Consider the following 18944-nt stretch of genomic DNA (forward strand, 5'->3'; position numbering starts at 1 on the left):
ATTCCAAAACCCAGCTCCTTTTTTTATCCCTTCCCTTCTCTTTTACTTCTGATAAGCTCTGGTGATTGAACAAAACAAATTTCCTGTGACTGACATGGACTTGCCCTCAGCTAAATGTCAGTTTTCCAGCCAGTCCGTCCCGTTTACATCCTGATTAGAAGGTGGAACAATGTTTTTGTTGTGGATTAACTCTAAGTCTCCATTGGTGCCGTTTTCTGCCACCACCTTTCCTTCCAACATTTTACCCCCGTGGATTGACATCTTGGGGCATGAAGGACAAAGGAGGGGCTTCCCGGTTTTAGATTAGGCAGGAAGCTGCAGAGTACCAACCTTGTTTTCCGCTTGTGAATCAAAACTCATTTTTAAGGGTGCTGTGGTGGCGCAGGGGAAAAGCGCAACCCACGTATTGAGGCCTTGGTCCTCGTGGTGGTGGTCGCAGGTTCGATTCCCGGCCTGGTGACATTTGCTGCATGTCTTCCCCCTCTCTCATTACCTTATTTCCTGTCAAACTACTTTCAAATAAAGGCCATTAGAGCCAACAAAACCTTTAAAAAAAAAACAACTCATGTTTAATACCCACCAATTTTTTAGCTATTCGTAAAAATTCTGAAAGCTATCTGTTGTGCCAAACGTGGTGATTTATCGCATACAATTCAAAAATGGTAGATGGTCGGGGTCTACCAGCTATTTTTGTATTCATACCAAAAATAGCTGTCAGTCTGGTATGCAAATGATTACAGACTTGTTTTCTACCTGAAAAGAAGTGTAAAATGCAATATTTTGTAGTCCCACTTTAGAAAGTGAGAACAAAAACAAAGCAGGGAGGACGCCCAGCTATCACTAAACTCTATTTGGGAACATTAAGATTCTCATACTGCTACACTAAGGGAAAAAAGTGATCTGAATTATTTTTCCCAAAGCAATAAGCTTGCTCTGAACTGAATTACTCACTAGAAACAAGTTCAGGTGGAAAGTAAAGGTCACTGGTACTGGAGAAAAATAAGTTTATGACCAAAAGACTTCCTGTAATATCCAATAAGCCAAAACTCTGTACATCTTATAAAATGCAAGTGGGAGGAATCCCCTTGATCAGGGGTGCCCAAGTTCAGTCCTCCAGAGCTACCATCCTGCAAGTTTCAGATGCATCCCTGCTTCAACACACCTGAATCAAATGAATGGCTCGTTATCAGGCCTCTGTAGAGCTGATCCCGGTCTGTTGGAGTAAGAATACTTCTAAAACTTGCAGGATGGTAGCTCTCGAGGACTGGACTTGGGCACCCCTGCCCTTGATGAACGGGGATTTTCCCAACAGCTGCTGTGCAGAGTACAGGTACAATTGGTACTTTAGGTTGTCAAAATACCAACGCAACTCCAAATAGATTTAAACAAGGTTCATTCTCAAATATGGGCACAGTTTGATTTAAAACATTTGTTTTCAAGTTGTTGTATTATTGTATAATCTATTTAGCTATCTATCCAGGCAGTGGGTACACCTGCTCATACTACTATATTCATTGGGGGAAAAAAAAAACTCCAGTGAAATCTCCAGTCAGTTCTATACTTTTCACATTTTTAAGTTTTAGATCAGTTTTTCAATTCCAGTCATCAGGGGTTTCTGCCTTGCATATTTTAGTTGTGTCTGTGTTCCAGAACATCTGATTCAAGTGATTGCATGACCTCCTCTGCATGTCATCAAGTGCTGCAGAAGCCTCTTAATCACCCACTTATTCAGGTCAGGTGTGTGGGAGAAAGTAAACGCCTAAAACATGTACAGGTCCCTGAAGACTGGAACACTGTTTATACCATAATAAAATCTAATTTTAAAAAATGACAAGAATTCTTTGTTTACTGCTGTGACTTTAGAACCCGGATACCAACTGAGCCGTGGTTTTAATGTACACCTCTAGAAGATGGATGGAGGTAAATAAAGGACAATCCTCCAGGAAAACCCGCTAGAACCTGTTCCACTGTAATTTTAGTTGACAAAATGTGAAAAACCAGTGAAGCTGTCAGTCAGCCGTTTATTCTGACTAAACTTGGGAAGTCTACCTTCTCCTTGCTAAAGAAAGTGTACAAACCTATTTGGGAATTTTTCTGGTAATGAAAAAGCACATTAATGTATCAAAGAAAGAAATAGAGAACTATAGTCAGATTGTAAATGTTACTTCACAAAGCAGAGTGGCAGACAAACAAATGTGCATATTAGGGATTTTAAGTAGTGGTATAAAAAGCTTCATTTTGCTCATTTTGTTGATTTTTGTTTTAAAAATATCTCAGCTTTATTTATCATGATTTTATAACAGTTGGGAGTCTCACTTGGGTTCTTTAATTGTCATTCCTGTGCATGCAGTGATTCTAGTAAAGGTGCTAATTAGCACCTTTACTAGAATCACTGCAATAGTTATACTTTTATTAATATTTTAACAAGAACCAGATATTCACCTTGCTCCTTAACCCTTGTGCGTCCGAGGACTGAGGCAAACGTGGAGGACAGAGGCAAATGATACAAGTTTTACGTGTGTGGGGTCAGTTGGACCCCATTTGTAAACACAAGGGTTAAAACGACAGTAAGCAGATGCAACAATGTAAGAAATACACACTGACCAACTCATGGAGTCCACAGAAAAGCACAACTTCACCATTTCTCTCATACCTGATGGGATTTTAGAGACGAGCTCTCCAAGAACCCGGATAGGAAACAAAGATCCTCGATGTCGACACTGGTTCTCTGAGCTAAGCTACTTAAGCAGCTGGGCTTTTCCATGCGTTTCCCCTAGTCTCCAATATCCTGCCAGCTACAGCTTTCCTCACGCACAAAACAACATCTACCCAGTGGTCACACAAGGAATGAAGTCAAACTCTGACAGACAAGCGGGCGCCCTCATGTTGACCTGGTCCATACACAGCTCATTGGCAGTATTAACCTGTTTAATGAAGGCCCAGTCCTGGGTTGGCCTAATACAAATATATGGCTGAGCTGGGTTTTAAGATCAACCTCTGATACTGTGCTGCTTAGAAACATCTCCAGTTTGATCTGTCATGTTAATATCAGAGGCCATCATGACCTTTTTTTTTTTTCCTTTAAGCCTTATATTGCAGACAAGATCTTAAAGTAACTGGACACAGTCAGCATCAGTAAGAGTCTTCTTTGGGCTCAGGATCAGCCTGAGTCTTCACAGACAGACTGTTGGATTTATGAAGTGCATGTGAATGTTTTCAGGATCACTTGACTTTTCTGCCAATTCAAGATCTTTAAGAACTTTAAAATGGCTGTCTTAGTATGACCAATCTCTACAGCGACGGAGCGTTGCAACAGGCCTCATTTTTGTCCCTCTGCCACATTCAGATGTGTAAAAAAAAACAAAAACACTTTGCTTTTGCCACCATGCGGTCATCAGAGTGTGGAAGCAATTTGCTGACAGAACATGACAAGAAACTCATATTTAAACCCATATTTGGTTTTAAACTTTGATGAAGTGATGAAAATGCAATTTCAAAGAACTTGCCTACTCTGTTGTTTTGTCTCTTGCTCTCACTTCTTTGTCTTGTATTTTTAAGCTATACTAGGAACCTGGGAATGATCCAGGTTCAGAATAGAGTAATTGTAGTAAAAATATGTTGACTTGAAATTTCTTCCTGGGTATTAAAAGTTGGATTTGGAGTTTATTCACAAGTGGCACAATGCTCAGAACAGTATCCTGGCAACAGACCCTGGATGTTTATTAAAAACAGCAATGACAGAAATTAGATTCCTTTCTATGCTGTCAATTTCAGAGAGCCAGGCAAGAACACAAGCCAAAACAAACCAAACCCCCCAATCTGTCAGCGTGAAAAAATTCTTTTCTTCCCTGTCTGCATGTTCTTACATGCTCTTTCTTCGTATCCTCACAAAGCTTTGTCCTCAGGTCTTATCAGGAGTTTCACTGACATTCTCTGTCAACAGCAACATCAAAGCAGGGCATTATTCAGGTTATTACAACAGATTTTAATCTAATTTGGACATTTAAGGCAATTCTGTCCAATAGAAAACAGTAAAAAGTCTACAACTTGGTCTCAACACAATGAATTTAACAGGACTGAGCATTCCTAAAAACACATTCAAGCTCTGGAACGTACATATTTCAGACAAACAACAGTTTACATGGACTGAATAGTCTGTTTTGAGTTGAATGCAAAAAATGGCTGTTAGCAAAGACATGACACAAGGATGCTGAGAGGTTTCTAATAAACTTCAAAACACATTTTCCTAACTTGTCTAGATTTGATACTTATTTATAACTTGGGCCTTTCTTCCTTGAATGAGTGACAGGTTTGTGTTATATGGCCTCAAACATTACTGCTACCAAAGGCCTACTCTTTTAATATTAATATTCTTCTTAACTGCTGTGATTAAATACTAGTTTATGCAGATAATATCAAGGAAAAACCATAGAAAGAATAAAATAGAGCACCCTTAGCATTTAGTCCATCAATGTGAAATGTTAAATGGCCTACCAAAGTTAAACTGCTTCCAGTATTCAACAAACAAGCTTCCTAAATTGCAGAGCTGGCAGTGAACCAGCTCTGAAGGAGCCTGAGGAGACCTCTGCCTGCTGCTGCTACACACAGCCTGACCTTCTGCAGCTCCAGAGAACAGGACTTCTACTGTCCAAGTCAGACTTCTGCCTTTTAAAAGAAGCTTTTATCCTCTTCACTTTAATGTAGCTTACGCAAACCTGAGTGCCGAAAAACCTTTCAAGCAGCAAATCTGAATGCAATGCTCTACGAAGCAGCTTTAAAGATCAGAAAAGAAGATCTTATCAGAGCATTAATAGCTTCATAGATTTTAAAACGGAAATGTAGATCCACTTCTGTTACAACAACCCGATACTATCTGACCACTTCTCTAAGCCTATGGAAAGCCACAGACACATATTAAACATTAAAGTAAGAACTACTTAAATGTGGAAAATAAGTCAAATGTAGGAAAAATTCCTGCATTAAAATGCATGTCCAGCGAGATAGAAAAGAAAAATAGTATTTCCAATAAAGAATGGACATATTGATTGTGAAACATGAATATTGGCAAAAATCTAAATTGAACAATTTTCACTGCGTAAAATTCTAGATTTGTTTACATTTCTTCAATATAGTCAAATTGGTCAGCAAAGACAGTAAAAATGATGCATTTTGTAAACCAGTCATTTTCTTACCAAAACAAAACATGAAAGCAGGAAGTGCATAAGGGGGAAATATTATAGTAAAGTTTTTACCTCTTTCCCCTCCTTTTCATTCATGACACAGATGCATGGATGTTTTTATTTTGGTATAATTTTATTCATGCCATTTCAAGATAAAGTGAAAAGGATCAGATAAAACTTTCTTTTATCTGATCCTTTTATAAAAGATGCCATCTGCCTGCATTAATAAAAAAACAAGTATATGTATATTTTGTCATCATGCAAGTGTTGGTCATCTGAGGCACGGTTGTGTCACTTCCCAGGGTCTGATGGCTGCACACATTGTTAATGAGGTGAAGCCAGTATTCGTGTGAGAGAGAGTGCATGTGTGTGTGCTGGTGTCTGAATGGGATGAGGACTAGGGGGTTTTAGGAATGTTGGACCCAGTGGGCAAAGAGTAATGTGTATGACACACTGTGTGAGGAACAATGAAAGCAATCCCACTCAGTTCAAAAAGCTCCCATTCATAGCAAACCTGAGTCATCTAAACCTCTCTGATTCAAAAAGACGACCTGCTACTTTAGCTTTTTGTTTCAGCAACAAACAACCAGAAAAGACTTATCTGGATGAAAACCATTGTCCCTAAAATTCCCATTATTTATGTTGTTCCTACAAGATTTCTCTGAACATACAATCTGTAAAAGAAATGACTTCTACATGAAGACAATGAAAACAAACATAAGTGCTGTTGTAACTATTCCAGGCCTGCAAGTGGTGCTATAACTCTGTCATGAAAAAGTACTAAAAACAGAGAAGGAGGCATGGAGTGTCTGCATAAAGCTTTCAAGTCGGGCAAAGACAGGGGTCCTCAAATCCAGGCCTCAAAGGCTGGTTTCTGCAGCATTAAGGTGTATCAATGATCCAATAGACCTGAAGCTAATAGCTGAATTATCTCCTCAGCATGCAGTCAAGTTCTCCAGAGTCCTGTAAATGACCTGATTATTTAACTCAAAATAAAACATCAAAGTACTTAATATAAACCATTTATATAACAACTCCAAATGTTCCGTTTTTAAGATCTCTAGGTTTTAAGTAACTCCTGTGTCACTTTCAACTTTTGCCAACATTGTGTGTTGTGTAAGAACAACAATCTGAAATGTATTCAGGGAATGGGTGGGAAGGATAGATTTTCAAGATCTGTAACCACTAGAGACATGTTATGTTTCTGTTTTTTTCAGTCAGTTGTAATACAGCCAATATTCTGATAAAAGCTGGTGTGTTTCTTAAACAATTCTCACGTTACAGCTTTATGACTGTCAGTCAAGTTTCACTTACTCCCTCGGCAGTCAGAAAGAGTCCAGCTCCCCAGAGTGCCGGCTTAGAAAACTAGGAAACCAGCTCATCCTGCATGACCTAATTAGAAACATCCCCTGGATGGTGATGAAACATCAGTCACTGCTTTTTCCCTCAGAAGGTCCCATTTAGCTGCTGTTAAAAGCTTCATACACCTCAGGATAGAGGGAGGTTTCAGAATAACACCTACTGCAATGGCTTTAAGTTTATAGCAAGGGTACAGCTGCATAAGATTATTTCATAACAACAGAAGAGTTGTTGCACATTTGCAAAGGTCTAATTATGGTTTCTAAACTGACCTGTATACAAAATGTAGGAGTCCATACAGGAATGCATAAATCATGAATTAAATCAGAGGCAGGCATGTGACCACCCAGCTTGTAAATGAGGACAATCAATAGTTTTGGCAGATTACAAGACGAGTGACGTAGAGCAACAAGGCTTGCATAACCTGCACATATTCCTGGCTCACTGTTGATTTGCGGCTCCTGTTTAATTAAATAGAAGCGGGGCGTTCAACTAGAACGTAAACACTTCTCCTCTGTAGTGTGTTCAAAGGAACAACTCAAAACAGCTCCAGAGGCTCTACTTTTCCTGTCAAAAGTAAGAAGGCCAGTAAATAACAAGAAGAAAACATGAATAGCTTTGCTATAAAAATGTTTTTAATCAGCTTTGTTTTGATTCTCCAACTCTGCTTACAAAGACAGATAAATAAGGTTTTTCTTGCTCCTTAGCTTTTGTGTTCCCATTAAAGCCTAAAAAAATGACTGTTCTGTAACTCAAGCAGGTCGAATTTCAACCAACTTTTGGCACTGGTGAAAACAAAGAAGCAAGCAGATTTAGGTTTCAGGTAAAAAAAAAATGCATGTTTACATAATTCTAACTATACTTAAAACCTGTGAAAGTCATTGATAAAGAGTTGGTTCTGTATTTTTGAAGTGAGGTTTTGGAGTAAAGGTATGAGGAGTTAACGTCTTAACTGCACTATGTAGCTTTTGGGGTGCTCAGCTAGTGTTAGTCTGCTAATTCTATTTTATGAACGCTTAAACATGTTCTTGTACTACATGCATTTACATAATAGCACACATTAGCAATTAACTTAATTGAGCCACCAAGTTGTCAACCACACCTTTTGACAGAGATGTGTATATTCTTCTGTTTAAAGTTACATTTGACTTGTTAACCAGGAATGTTACAGAACTGAAGTTAATTAAGGATGTATAACAATAACCACAAACTGAAATCAGCATTAAATTAATGTGGATCATTTCAAAACTCAACTTGCTTCTTTATTCTATCTCTGTTTAGATGGCTTCATTGCAAAGCACTTTGGGTTCTTCAAAATAAAAGCACTTCCTGCTTAATTCATCAAGAATTTTGACATTGCCATGTGGTAACCCATTTAATAAATAAAGTAATAAAAAGCCAAAAATGTCCCTCTTGTATTAATAACTATTTCTGGAAGTTTTTTTTTTTTTTCAATGTCTTTAGGCTTAAAAGATCAAAGCCTAACACTAGACACTTTATGTGTTGTCACCTATCAGTTTATTCTCAGGGTGACCCTTTTATTAGATTTACCTCTAAGCGTGCTAAGTAACAACCCTACCTAACAGCTTCCCTGCAGAGAATGACTGTGCAGCCTGGCACACGGCCGGCTGCCTCTCTTTTAGATGGCACTGTGTGTACATGTGTGAGTGCTGCAACACAGTTTGAATGCTAGCCTGCTTTAATCTCTCTTGTTGAAAGCTTTCTCTTTCAGAGCATGAACACACACACACACACACACACACACACACACACACACACACAGAGCAGTTGAACAAGATGACTCTGTTCACCTTGTCACAGGCAGACTTCAGACATCAGGCAGGAGACACACACTCTCAGGCGTACCCACAGACACAAAGAGAAACAGTGAGCAGATGACATGCTGGGTGGGTTGTGTTCTTCACAGGCATTTCAAAATTTAATTTATCTTCTTTCTTTTTTACTTTTTTAATTTGGTCATGCCTTGGTGGCATCAAGGAAAGAATTAGGAGGAAAATCAATCTGCCATAATAGAAACCTGATATAAGTACGCAAAGATTTATAAACTTTTAACTTCAGACATCTGGTGTGTACAGAGAGAAAGATCCTACACCATTTCTAAATTTCTGCAGAGCATCAAGAATAGTCTCTCTGGCATTCTTCTCTTCAACCAATAGCCTTCATATGATGTATGTTTTGGAACTGGGGAAGTCTGACAAACATAAAAAGGAAGGTATAAATAAAACAAAAATGTTTAGTTTTATTTATTTAGTAGATATTTTAAGAGGAATTGTGACACTTGATTTATTAAAGACAAATTTTCTTAACCTTCTATTTTTTTGTCACTTTGATCCAAGTTGGATATGTGTACTCATTAGTAGGATAATGCTACTGCAATCAATAAAATAGTTTAAAGCTTTTTAAACATCCTTACAAAATGTGACATCTAATGTGGCCAGAACAAATCATTTGAAATATAAAAAACAACCTTTTCCAAAAATACATTGTCCAAGTTGTGATGAGAATAACTGAATAGTGCTGCTGTCACCAAGTGCAGCAACCACCTCATTTAAATATATTTGGTTGTGAAATGAAGAACCTGTAGATGTCACCAGATAAGGTCAACCTTCCTGATTCACATGATCATCCTCCTCCCGTCAGACAGACAGAGCTTTAAAACATCCACATTGCTTCTACTGAACATGAACAGCAACCATTCAACTCTCTGCTTTATCTGGAGGCTCCTCGAGAACACGTCACTAAACAAATCAGCTTCAGGTAGAACAAACATCATCCTTACCAATTTCTAAAATGAGGCAATGCTTCACTGGTTCACCAATTACTGGCATCAAAATGTCACTGAATCAATAGGAGCTAGATAAGCATTATTAAAAATGCATTCAAAGTAACATTTTCACACAAATCTAAAATCATACTGCACAACTATTTTCAGTTTTGCACTTTATTTAGAAGCATTTAATCCACTGAAATATACTGAGATACATGAAAAGCATTACTTTTTTTGCATCCAATACGATAAGGCCAAGAGATCTTTACATTTGATTTAAATTGTTAAATTATTAAATTACTTACAGAAAGAAATTTAAATCTGCTGTTTTGATTATTTTAAGAAGTGATAAAATAATCACTTCTTAATCAAATAATAATCAAATGAGGACATCTATTTGTGTCCTCATTTTTCAAACATTAGCTGAACAAGGACTAGAAAGAGCCTTTTTACTGGTTCCCATAAACTACCAAAAAGAAGTCGAATGAAAGGGGTGAAAAGGTCAAACATTGATTTGCATTTGATTTGTGAGCTGAGTGAGAATATTTGCAAATGTTGATTTCAAACTTGCACTCAGACGCTTCACAGGAGCAAAAAGCCACAAAACAAAAGCAGACAATTAAAGAAAGCAATTCTCATTACAGACAAGGAAAAACCGAAGCCCTCAACAACATAAGGCTATGAAACAAACCATTCGATGTACATGACTTATGTTGAAATCTACAATCAAAAATATATATCACACCCAGAAAAATATATGACGGGATATAGTTGCCAGAAAAATAATCACTATCTGTGAGTGATCATAATGGTATGTCTAACCAGTAAATCTCCCTGCACTGTGTTCCTGTACACAAATTCAGAAGGAAATTGTTTCTAAAGAAGAAATAATGCTACACCAACGTAGCTCTCTGCCAGTGGTTCTTAACTGTGTCTTTTACAACCAGTGCAAAATGAGCTCTAACACAAGATCTGGTTTAGTACTTGCAGTTAAAAGTTGATCTTTCAAACACGTTTCCTCAGTGTTGCCATTTTCACTAATTCAACTGTGTCCAGACAGCAGGTATTTGCAACACAACTTGAAAAGATTGACAGGTTCTTACTGAGCAGAGGGCAGGAATTTGAATATGTGAGTCGGTGATTGCCACAGAACTAACTTTCATCTGTCACTTTCACAGGTCTATTTGAGCTGCACGACACTTAACAAGACAAAAAAAATAAAAATAAATCACATTTCTCAAATGACCAGCCCTTCAGCTCACACTACATCATTATTAGTCATAGCTCAGCTGTGCAGAATAAACATTATGCATTAGAAAAAAAAATTTAACAATTCTTGAGTTACTTTTCTCCAATTCCATGACTCATAATAGTTGCTTAAAGAACCACATTTTAGGAAATGACAACAACTAACTGCTAGCTCAGATCTTCAACAGAGTTCATATCTGGTTTGTGTTAATGTGTACTCGAAGATGCAAAGTCCTGCCCTCTGCTCTCTGTTATCATTGAAAAAAAAATGACACTACTGACAGGCAAACCTTTGGAATTTTGTTCTTAAATTTTATGTTTCAAATGTTGGCCTTCAACACTGTTTTTCTTTAATCTGATTTTAAATCAAATATTGCGGTTCTGAAAACAAGAAAGAAAATGCTACCTTAAGCAACATGAAAAACACTAAAAAATGGATGATTAAATTAGCGAGCACAAAAACTATGCACATCCTGATTTCATAAATCATGGTAGTAAAGATAGGGATGTCTTTGTACATCATGGGTCTAAACCTCATAAGAGCACTAAGTGATGAATGGAACATCTTTCAAGTGGCCTAAATCCTTCTCAGACTGACACTTCCTTCTAAAATTACATTCTTCAACAACTTGTAGTCATAGCAATGCAGCCCAAACTGCCAAGAAAGCTCAACCCTTAGCATTACGGTCCATTCTGTAGGATGAAATTACAAAGAACCTAAACTGCAAATGATATCATGCAGCAGGTCGTAACTAAACACAGACAGAGTAATTGCAGATGTTTGTTGAGCTCAAATAAATCATTTAACCAACTGCAACAATGAGGGCAAATTGGTGGAAATCTTATGTTAAAGTAGATTGCAAGATTTTTGCTTACATAAGTTCATAAACAAACCAAGTAGATATGCTCAAGATTTTATGCTTTTCGAGACCGACCTCTGCTCAAAGAAACAACGTCCTGAACAACAAAGAACTCTAATTACAGCTTAAGAGCCGGTCAATTATAATGAATTAAAAATGTTACTGAAGTGTACACTTGAACATAAAAGATACCTTATCAAGCTGACCAGTAAAAATATTCTTTTACATCTCACAGGAAACAGTTTGTGTGAGTCAACAACGAAGACTAAACACGGTGTGGACGGCAGCCTTGGTAAACAACCATGCATCATGGTCCGCCTTCTCTGACATCCCTCCATCTGGGCTCCTCTTCGTTTCCATAGAAAAAAAGTAATGGTGAATTCCTTTAATTTATTCCACTAGAGGAAAATGTTTAACTTAAAAAAAACAAGACCTTAAATGGTGTCTTTCACAAAGCCCTCAGAGAATTTCAGTGAAATAAAACCCAGTTATTAAAGATGAATGATTGAAATTTTAATTTCCGATTTGTGTAAAGCTTTGAGTTGCAACCTGGTAGTTTTTAGAGTAGTACATTCACTGACTGAAGAAAGGTCAATGAGTTTTTGATGGTTTGATGAGTGCATATAAAACTTATAAGAATTCTTTAAAATTGGTTAAGAATTTTAAAGAGTGTTTTAGAGGTGTGCAGAAAATATACTGTTCAAAAAAGTAAAGGGAACATTTCACTTTAATTTTGTGTGTGGCTCCAAATCCAGGCCTCCATTGGTTAATAAATTTGATTTCCATTGATGATTTTTGTGTGATTTTGTTGTCAGCACATTCAACTTTGTACAGAACAAAGTATTCAATGAGAATATTTCATTCATTCAGATCTAGGATGTGTTATTTGAGTGTTCCCTTTATTTTTTTGAGCAGTGTATAAATGCTTCTAAAAGCAATTCGGACAAAAGTATCTGTATCCAAGTATACTTTTGAATAGTTTTTAAAAGAAGAATATGTTTAGAAATCTTTAGTGCATATGAATTGCCTGAAAGCATGCAAATGCCAAGTAGAGAGTTCACCTAATCCACTTTAGATTATGGTGTTAGCAGAAGTTGATTATTTCTATACACATCCATCATCATGCCGAGTTATTCAGGTTTCCCCTTTGCTCCAGAAGGGTGTGCTCTTTTTGCCAGCACTCATCCTGTTTTGCACAGACTGTGCCAGAGCTGTTGCCAGATCCTGTGACAGAAAAAAGCAACCTAATACAAAACAAAAGACTGAATCAAAATCCATTATCAAAGAGCAACAATTATTTAGCCAAAGGCATGGATCAGGAAGCAGCAAATTGGAGTTTCAACAGGTGACATGAAATCCTTTGTAGGATTTCACAAGGCAATAAAAATGCATAGAAGTATAATCCAAGACTAGAAAAATGTACACATCTTATTTTCATATTCAACCTTTTTCCCCCCCATCAGTGTATGTCATAATTGGGTTTATGATAGCAGAAAGTCTAACTATACATGGTAATATAAACACTGACCTGTCTGCTGAGATCAGAGACATTGACATGTCAAGAATATCACTTTTCTGTTCAGGTATCTTTATATTATTCCAAAATTTCCAAAAGTGTTTTAACTTGGTAAGAAGAGGGAGACCCAACACGCTCACACATGCTCAGGAGAAGAAACGTGCCAAGAAACCTTGTTTAGACTAGAATGTGTTGGAGAACAGAGCCAACAAATAAACCAATCCAGACAGTTTTCACCTTGCTGATCCTGCATTAAGACTAAAATCATTTCACTTTGTAATCACGCAAACTCATGTTTGAAAGCTATCTGAACAAACAAAATTAACAGACTGAATAATCCCATTTTGGGCAAGATTTTTCAGCTTAAAGCTAATTGAACAGACACTTTTAACCCCCAACAGTAATCAAGCTGCCAGGAAAAAAATGGCTTAATTTCTGGGGCTTCAGTTCAGTTTAGATTTTGGATTAGATAAGGTTACATAATTTCCATTTTTTTCTTATTCTAATTTGTTTCTAATAATCCTAGTTGCCCGTTTTGCAATAAATTTGTCTTCAGCTCAGGGAAAACTGTACAACTGTTGAAATCATGCAACACGTCATTTGTTATAATTTCACATGATTCTGTTACAGGCAGAATTGTCCTAAACTCCCAATTAGAGAAAAGCCAATTCATCAAACTACTGAGACACTTCAGAGAAAAGAAGACACAATAAGGCGGTTTCATCAGGTTTCTGTTCAAGCAAAACGCCCCATGGCTGTACGACACAAATCATTCAACCTAACCAACTGGGGGCTTCTGCTCTCATCAAAGGGCCAGTCAGTCTCCTCTGAAGTTCAGAGGAACTTAAGCACCATCATTAGAGAGGGTTGTGAGTGTGAAGAAGCACCCATCAAAGACGTAATAATTGCAGGTGTCAATGCTTCACTGCAGTTCTGGATTGTTCCAAAGAATGCTGCTGGATGCCTTTTGTCTGGTAGTTGTAGCTAAGGAATATTTTACACGACTAGTTTGTCATTTCAATACGATAATTATTTTCAAACATAACATTTTCATTGAATTATGGCCTTCTGTCTAATAATGTGTTAGCTACCCTTTTGCTACCTTTGACGCAAGGCCTCCACCAGGCCCCAGAAGCTGTGCTGTAGTTTCAGCACCAACATGTTAGCAGAACTTTCATGTCATGTAAGTTGCAAGGCTCAGGAACTTCAACTCCACGTTAACGCCTCATATTTATTGTTGTGCTGCTTAAACTATTCCTGAACTATTCTTGCTTTGTAGCAGGGAGCATTATTGTGCTGAAAGAGGTCACAGCCATCAGGGAATACTGTTTCCCAGGGTGTACACAGTATGCAACAATACTGATGGTGGGACGTGTCAAAATAACACCCACATGGATGGCAGATGTCCAGGATTTCCCAGCCCAAGATTGGCCGATTGGCCATCACAGTGTCTCTACTTTCTTGTCATCTTCCCATGGTGTATCCTTCATGGTCCCATTTGTTCCCAAGTAAACAAGGTATCTAGCCATCAAACAAGTTTAAAAGAAAATGTATTTAGTCAGACCAAGCCGTTCCTCCACTGCTTCCTAGTGCAGTTTTGATGTCTGCGCGTCCATTATTAGGGTTTTCAGAGGTGGACAGGAGTCAGCATCGGCACTCTGACTGGCCTTTAGCTATGCAGGCCCAAATGTAATGCACTGTAACACCTCAGTAAATTCAGCCATAGTAGTTCATCTATTGGACTGGACCACAGGCCAGTCTTCACTCCTTCATTAGTAAAGCTCAGTCACCGGATGGCCTGTTGCCTGTTCACTGCTCCTGCTTTGGACCATGTTTGATAGCTACTGACCACAACAGATCAAGAACAAACATCTGTGCAAAATTACTTTCACGTCTCATCCTTGCAAGATACATCCCGGTAGATCATGGCAAGCCCTTTGACTGCCACAGCTTTACTTCAATTGACACACAACCCACAGCTGAAGCAAGAATCAGTTCAAGATTCAACCATGGTGAGACCACCAGGACATCATCTAACCACACAGGGGTCTCTGTGTGGTTAGATGATGAATGGCAGGTTTTAAATTATTCTCACCTGCCAAAACAAAATAAGTAAAAGCTGATCCATGTAAGGGGAAAAAAGAAGTCAGTCTAATTAGGTTTGGCATGAACCAGCTCCAAAATGGCTTTAGGAAGTAATCGTGCATGTCTCCCTCAGTCAAGTCTGCACCATGTGAGCAAAAATTCAAATTGTGATAAAATGAAAGTTAGCTTCAACCTCAACAAACTGCTGAGAAGATACACATGCCAGACTCAACTGTTTTTTATTGTTTCATTTGTCTTTGACAATAAATGTCAAACTGGGGAAACTGCTGGCATAACCTCTTGCATCAGGTGCTGACATTATACCTAGCGCAGCAGTTGAATATAACTGGATGTTGACTGAAGCTTTGTGTTTAGGTTCAGTCAGGAGCGAGTGACTGTCAACTGGTGTGTGGGGATAATGAAGTCAGATCCCAAGGGGGAAAGCTGAGAGGAGAACAACAAAAAAGCACTGCCACTGCTCTGCTCTCAGCCTCGTGAATTCTAGGTCAGTGGTGGCTTTTTAAAGATGTGACATGGTCCTCTGAGGAGTTTGGAGCTGCTAAATAGGCCTGCAAAGGCGCCTGACACTTTTATCTGTCTTTTTAATATAGATAACATGGTGTGTTGTGAGCGTATTAAAATATCAAAATAAGAAATATGGAACAGAGATGCACCAGTCAGCCAGCAGTGAATGGCACATATGCTTTGTTGCATTTGGGGATAAGTTTGTAATTATTTTTTTTCTGTTGGATTCAGAACTATTACATCTTTTAAGAAACTTGGAGAATATTTGTCACAAACAAATATATGTTGTTTGTGACAACATACATTGTTGTCACAAACAACAAACAAAAATTCCTTAAACAATTTTTTTAAGGAATTGTTTTATTCCTTATAAAAACTGGAATCTGTTAAAATCAGAATTAGCTAATCAAACCTCTAAGAAAGCCAGAAATGATGAAAAAAAAAAAGTGCATTCTGGCATAGAAAAAGCTATATATTTTCCCTTGGCAGGTGGCTCAGGTATGTCTCCTTCAAAGACATACTCCAACCTCACTAAGTTGGACAGCAGCTAACAGGTTCTGCTGGGCAACCCTGAAGACCACATGAACAGAGAACATCAGGTACGGTCCAAGACGGTCAAAAGTTTTATGCCACAGGGTAAGGAGATCTCCACTATTCCAAATCAAAATGTTTCCATTTTAATAATACAAAAAATAAGTGAAGTGAAAATCATGAAGCAGTTATCAATCACCTGTGATTCAACAAGATGACAGCTGAAAGCAGGATAGCAAACTAAAATGCAATGGAGGCTGACAAGTGTCATGATTGAAATTCTCCCTGAACAAAACCTCACTTGTGTGTGATTATTGTTGACTGGGCTTGCAATGGGGCAAAAATCCATTCCACATGATGCATTCATTGTTTTCAGCCAAACACGCACCAGGTCACTTTAAACAGCCACTGTACAACAGCAAGCCTGTCCTGCAAATTTGAGGAGGGCCTGGACAAAAATAACTGAAACTGTTCCTTTATGATTGGTGTTATTCAGGTTTTGTTTAAAGAGTAAAAGTTAGGATTTAGATCATGCATTCAGCTACAATGAACCTGCATAAGAATTTTTTGGAAACGTATTTCTTATTTCAACAGGTGAAGAAACAATAAAATAAAGTGCACTTTAAACAGGAGGCTACATAGAACCAACTAAAGGCCACGCTACATCAACAAACACCTGCGCTTATAGGAAGCAGGATCTGATGAGGTGATTCAGCATTCGGGTTTTTGAACTCACCTCTATCCATTTCTGAGCCTCCAGAAACGCAGAGTCGGCGGCCGACTCCGACCCAGGGTGATGCTGATGAGACTGTCCAAGGTCTGCAACCGGACTGGCCATGGACGAAGGACTTGGCTCTTCTCTTTAAGTATGAACGCCCTACAGAAAATTGTGCAAAAGCCGCGATATTCCTCCGAAATGAGTGGAGAGCCGCGTCAGTGTTCCAGTTCCCCTCCGTTGTAGCTGTAGATGTTCCAGCAGCAGCAGCACCGGCGGCCAGGCAAACGAACCAGTTTGTGCACTCCACAGAGTCGCTCTTGCTAGAGTGTTTGCAGCATTAAGTTAGACGTAGTTATCTACAGAACCGAGGCTTGAAGCCTTCACAATAAAGCTACCTTGCAGACAGACTCTGTGAAAATATATTGGATCAGCAGAAGGATGAAAAACAGAGATAAAATTGTCCATACTTAACAACATTTTCGTTCACTTTTGTAGCATTTGGAGACATTTTCAAACGGTTAGCGAAGTTGGGAGGGGAAGTTTTCGCTTAGCTTGTTCGTGAGAGGCTTTAATGCGTGCTCTTATTTTTGTAGAAACCTACTTCCGGTTTTAATCTAGCTGTTTTCCGTTCACTTGACGGTAGTTTAAAACTCGCACACCGCAGTATTGCTCCAACGGTCCAAAATACACACAGCAGCGCCGCTCCACCGGCAGCCAATGAGGGCAGCAGCACGCTGGGGATCACACACCCACTTTCACATGTGGGGCAAAAAGCACAAGAGGGATCTCACTGATTTAGAGCAAAGGTTTCAAACCTGAAATGTATAATCAACTAATGGAATTGACACAATGATCCACATTTATTGCCTAAATAGTTTAAAAATAAAGATTTATGTATAAAAAAAATCTAACTCTTCCAATTACATACAAACCGCAACTGCAATACACATAAGTATTTATTACTAAACAATCATAAAAATCCACAAAAAGGAGGCAGATAAAGTACATTAACAATATATATATATATATATATATATATATATATATATATATATATATATATATATATATATATGCCTTCAGTGTAGATTTACACTGAAGGCATCAAAACTATGAATTAACACATGTGAAAATATGTACTAAACAAAAAAGTGTGAAACAACTGAAAATATGCCTTATATTCTAGTTTCTTCAAAGTAGCAACCTTTTGTTGTGATTATTGCTTCGCACACACTTTGCATTCTTTTGATGAGTTTCAAGAGGTAGTCACCTGAAATAGTTTTCACTTCACAGGTGTGCCCTGTCAGGTTAATAGATTTCTTGCCTTATAAATGGGGTTGGGACCATCAGTTGTGTTGTGCAGAAGTCAGGTGGACACACAGCTGATAGTCCTACTGAATAGAGAGTTAGAATTTGTATTATGGCAAGATAAAAGCAGCTAAGTAAAGAAAAACGAGTGGCCATCATTACATTAAGAAATGAAGGTCAGTCAGTCCGAAAAATTGGAAAAACTTTGAAAGTGTCCCTAAGTACAGTCGCAAAAACCATCAAGCGCTACAAAAAAACTGGCTCACACGAGGACCGCCCCAGAAAAGGAAGAGTCAGCGAACCCATCATTTGGTTCGCTGCGGAGGATAAGTTCATCCGAGTCACCAGCCTCAGAAATCGCAGGTTATCAGCAGCTCAGATCAGAGACCAGGTCAATGCCACACAGAGTTCTAGCAGCAGACACATCTCTGCAACAACTAAGAGGTGTGAATCAGGCCTTCATGGTAGAATCACTGCTAGGAAACCACTGCTAAGGACAGGAAACAAGCAGAAGAGACTTGTTTGGGCTAAATAACACAAGGAATGGACATTAGACCAGTGGAAATATGTGCTTTGGTCTGATGAGTACAAATTTGTGATCTTTGGTTCCAACCACCGTGTCTGTGTGCGACGCAGAAAAGGTGAACGGATGGACTCTACATGCCTGGTTCCCACCGTGAAGCATGGAGGAGGAGGTGTGATGGTGTGGGGGTCCTTTGCTGGTGACACTGTTGGGGATTTATTCAAAATTGAAGGCATACTGAACCAGCATGGCTACCACAGCATCTTGCAGCGGCATGCTATTCCATCCGGTTTGTGTTTAGTT

The 18944-nt window shown here is 38.4% G+C and overlaps 1 protein-coding gene across 7 annotated transcripts in view; it reads right to left on the reverse strand.

Moving 5' to 3' along the window:
* The window catches only part of LOC106903358 (LIM and calponin homology domains-containing protein 1), a 69231-nt gene extending 51746 nt beyond the window's left edge, over window positions 1-17485 (reverse strand). The window contains exon 1 of one of the 7 annotated variants that reach the window (XM_088009378.1): window positions 16829-17485. In XM_088009378.1, coding sequence (XP_087865504.1) covers window positions 16829-16930 — 102 coding nt within the window. In that variant the 5' untranslated portion in view covers window positions 16931-17485. The remainder of the gene's footprint in view (window positions 1-16828) is intronic. The other 6 variants (XM_088009379.1, XM_088009380.1, XM_088009374.1 and 3 more) reach the window with 6 other exon arrangements.
* Window positions 17486-18944: the final 1459 nt, after the last annotated feature.

Source organism: Poecilia mexicana, unplaced genomic scaffold, assembly GCF_051168715.1.
Source record: "Poecilia mexicana isolate PSO_F unplaced genomic scaffold, ASM5116871v1 scaffold_10, whole genome shotgun sequence".
NCBI lineage: Eukaryota > Metazoa > Chordata > Actinopteri > Cyprinodontiformes > Poeciliidae > Poecilia > Poecilia mexicana.